General features: G+C 39.9%; 1 protein-coding gene across 1 annotated transcript in view; it reads right to left on the bottom strand.

Moving 5' to 3' along the window:
* Positions 1-2752, bottom strand: part of LOC123979970 (V-set domain containing T-cell activation inhibitor 1-like) — a 4591-nt gene extending 1839 nt beyond the window's left edge. The window contains exons 1-2 of the mRNA XM_046064082.1: positions 2683-2752; positions 375-722 (exon numbers count right to left, since the gene is read on the bottom strand). Coding sequence (XP_045920038.1) covers positions 375-722; positions 2683-2752 — 418 coding nt within the window. The remainder of the gene's footprint in view (positions 1-374; positions 723-2682) is intronic.
* Positions 2753-4094: the final 1342 nt, after the last annotated feature.

Below are 4094 nucleotides of genomic sequence, written 5' to 3'. Positions count from 1 at the left end.
CACTCTGAGCTCTACGCGCTCACCTGAGAGACAAAGAGACACTCTGAGCTCTACACGCTCACCTGAGAGACAAAGAGACACTCTGAGCTCTACACGTTTCCCTGAGAGACAAAGAGACACTCTGAGCTCTACACGTTCACCTGAGAGACAAAGAGACACTCTGAGCTCTACACGTTTCCCTGAGAGACAAAGAGACACTCTGAGCTCTACACGCTCACCTGAGAGACAAAGAGACACTCTGAGCTCTACACGTTTCCCTGAGAGACAAAGAGACACTCTGAGCTCTACACGTTCACCTGAGAGACAAAGAGACACTCTGAGCTCTACACGTTCACCTGAGAGACAAAGAGACACTCTGAGCTCTACACACTCACCTGGCTCTGTCACTGTCAGACTGATGTTGCTGATGAGTTTAGCTTTCCCTGTCTTGTTTCCCTCTTTAACACGACACTCGTATGTTCCAGTGTCGTTGATGTTGACGTTCTTCAGAATAACAGAAGCGTCTCCGTCCTTCATCTCTGGATCTCTCAGCTCCACTCGACCACGATAAGATTCATGCTGGTAGTTTTCATATGAGCGGTCGTCTCTGAAGAAGAAGACATAAATATCATCTGACTTCAGGTCAGGTCTGTTCCACTTTATCACTGTGATGGTAGCACATCTGTGACCCTGACACTGAAGAGTGCCGTCCTCTCCAGCCTTCACCTTCAGCTCCTGTGTCTCTGAGCAGAAAGAGAAAAGCCTCCAGTCAGGACTTGTAATGTTTCCTGTTGTTCAAACATCTTTTGTTTATATATATTTATAAATTTTATTAACATAATCAAAGGTAATATTTCAATCATCTACCTGTTGATCAACTTCTCACCTTTTCTTTAAAAAACTTCAGTACTACAAATCGTCAACAATTATGAGGTCCATTGTCACGTCTGTTTTCATTTCTGATATCTGTTAGTTTATTCATGGTATTGGAGGGGGTAGCTCAGGGATTGTGACCTTTTTTATCCAAACAAGAAAGTCCAATATAAAAATGTAGGACAATGTAGAAATTAAGTGGACCCTTGGGAGGCTGGAGGGAGCATGGGTCCAAGGTTTTCTTTAAAATAATAAATAGTGGGAAATTTTTGTTGTTGAGATATGTACGCAGAGTGGATTCAGTTATATTGGGACAGTTTTTGGAATTTATTGTGATCTCATTTTTGAAATAAACTTTTAAAGTAACCCAACATATGATACATTTCTGAATTCTTCAAGATGTCTTCTTTATGTGAAGAATTATAGTGTGTATGATATTTTGACTAAGGATGGTTCCCCATTTTGTTGTAGCCGACACAAAACTCATTGTCAGTAACATGTTTGCTAATTTTAATTGAAATTATATAAATGACTGATGGTACTTAATATTATCTGTTAGTCTATGATGGCTTTCTACTCACAATGTCGGGGATTAGCATCATTAACATTTTACTCTAACTTAAAAGTTTCCTGACTGCCACGTCTCTGTGGTTCTGTGTCGACAGATATGTGAGTTCCCCCTTTGCATCAGGTTATATGAATCCACAATTACACCATACATGTTTGTATTTATGGCCACAGTATATCAGTTTGTCATATTAAAGCTGAAGCATTGCCTATGACTAGTTTTTTTGAGATCAACTTCGTGTCTCCACATCTCTATGTGAAGATACTTGAATTATATCATGTTACTTTACTCCTTCAGGCTGCATGTCGAAGTGTCCTTGGGGAAGATAGTGAAGTGAATGCACCATTGATGTAGTGGCTCTGAGTGGTTGAAAAGACTAGAAAGGCGCTATACAAGTACGGAGTATTTTCTCATGCTGTCTCTGAATTCAACGTAGAATTAAATTAATAATTAGTAAATTGAGAGACTACTAAAATACATACAAAAAATGAAAACAAGTGAGCACATAGCACATAAATTAATAGCGTGGTCAAATGAAAAATTGCTAGAATTTCAAGTGTTGGTGGTTCGTAAGTTAAAAGTTAGAGAGCAAAGATCAAAATGTCTGTGGTCTGGGCAAATGCACTACTCACAAAATCTTCTGTCAAAACAACTGAAGTAGGTTTTCAGTCTGTCTTTAGGTGGTGAACTCAAGCACCAAACAGTCACATTACTTTTGTATATGTACTGCTGTCAGTGAGTGCATCAAATCTGCTATCTATCATAATGTTGTACTCAAAATTAAGTAATTGTATTGATTGTAAATGTACAAATTTTAACATGTAGTAATATATTATTTTCACTGGCATAAAGTCACAGTTGAAAGTTAAAACTCAGCAGTTTCCAGTTTTTAGTGCTTTAGGCTCCAGACTGCTGTCTGTCTGTGCTGCCTTCACCTGTAACTCTGTCTGCAATAATCTTCTGATATCCAGGTTTTAAAACTTTATACTCAGTGTTAGGAGTGACGCGTTACAAAAGTAATGAGATTTCAGTAATGTAACACATTACTAAAAGAAAATCTGTAGTATTATACCCGTTACACTCTCAGTAACGCTTGTTACAACACATTTTAACCTGCAATTAAGTGGTTTTTACTTTTCTTTATAATTCACTAACACAGACAAACATTTCAGCAGCAGAAAAACAAAAGTAGTGTAAAGCATAACAACACACACACACACTCACACACACACACACACACACACACACACACACACTCTTACCTTGACACAGAACAAAGATCCATGAACATGCGAACAAAACCACAAGTGGAGCTGATGTTAAAGCAGCCATTACAGACTGAGGCGCAGCAGCTGGTTAAACTGAAACCAAACTGAGTTCTTCTTCCTGCTCTTTAGGTTTTGTTCACAACAGACTGCCCATATGATAATTAACAGTGGTAATCTCTCACCAGTGGAATGTCATGTTGAGTCAAACATTTGTTTATTGAGAGAGGGCCACAGAAGGTGGACACAATAACATGAACACTGCTATAATGTGTGTCTTTATATAAATAGAAAATAGAAAATCCCCCTCTCACCCCTTGCGGGCTGGTATGTGTCATCCTCAAGCTCGGGTCCCCGGGAGTTTGAGGGTTCTGCGCAGTATCTTAGCTGTTCCTAGGACTGCACTCTTCTGGACAGAGACTCTGATGTTTTACCTGGAATCTGCTGTAGCCACTCTCCCAGTTTGGGGGTCACAGCCCCCAGTGCTCCGATCACCACTGGCACCACTGTTGCTCTTACTTTCCACATTTTTTCTAGCTCCTCTTTCAGCCCTCGGTATTTATGCCATCCGAAACCAATTAGGGCGGAGTGTGGGCCGTTAAACCCTCCAATCAGTGGCGGCTGGTGAAAAATATTTTAGGTGGGATCGTGCCATATCCAGTTAGTGTCAGTCCCAATACAATTTAACACAAACAGCAGGATACCAGTACTGTGAAATAGTCAGAAATTATTTAATGCCAATATTATATTAATATACAAAAACATAAACAGTGAACATAAACAGAGAAAGTGGCATGAAAAGAAAACACTCAAGTAAAGTACAAATAGGCTACGTCTAATTTGTACTTCAGTACAGTAGGCCTACTTAAGTTACTGTCCACCACTGGAAATAACCGCATCTTAACATTTCAGAGCTGCCCATAAACTATACATGCATGTATGTGTATGTGCACCTGTATCACAGCCACCGCCGAAATGTACATAATAATAACAATAATAATTTTCCCCCTGCATCCTTTTCACTCTGCTCATTGCACTCCTGCACTATTGTCTCAATCTGTTTGTTTTTGTTCATAGTGCGTGTGTGTATATATATATATATATATTTGCGCAATACCCCAAGCACAGAGGCCGCCTGCAGAGCTCCAAAATATATTTATTTATTTATTGTTTATTTTAAGTTTTCATAATTTTCTGTTCATCACGAGCCAGACGTCTCTTCATTTAATTTAAACTGCCCAAATGTGATGACAGAATAACAGCAGTACGAACATTTTAACTATCTTCCAGCTGTGTTTTCTCTGCCATTGTTGCTGCAGCGGTCTGTGTGACTGAGAGCAGAGGGCTCCGCGCGCGGACAGCTGGCCGGCCTCTAGCTCCTCCCGCGGGTCTGCAGCTCTTCTTTCAGA

This window comes from Micropterus dolomieu, linkage group LG12, assembly GCF_021292245.1.
Source record: "Micropterus dolomieu isolate WLL.071019.BEF.003 ecotype Adirondacks linkage group LG12, ASM2129224v1, whole genome shotgun sequence".
Lineage (NCBI taxonomy): Eukaryota > Metazoa > Chordata > Actinopteri > Centrarchiformes > Centrarchidae > Micropterus > Micropterus dolomieu.
Note: the sequence above shows the minus strand (reverse complement) of the source record. Positions and strands in the feature narration are given on the sequence as shown.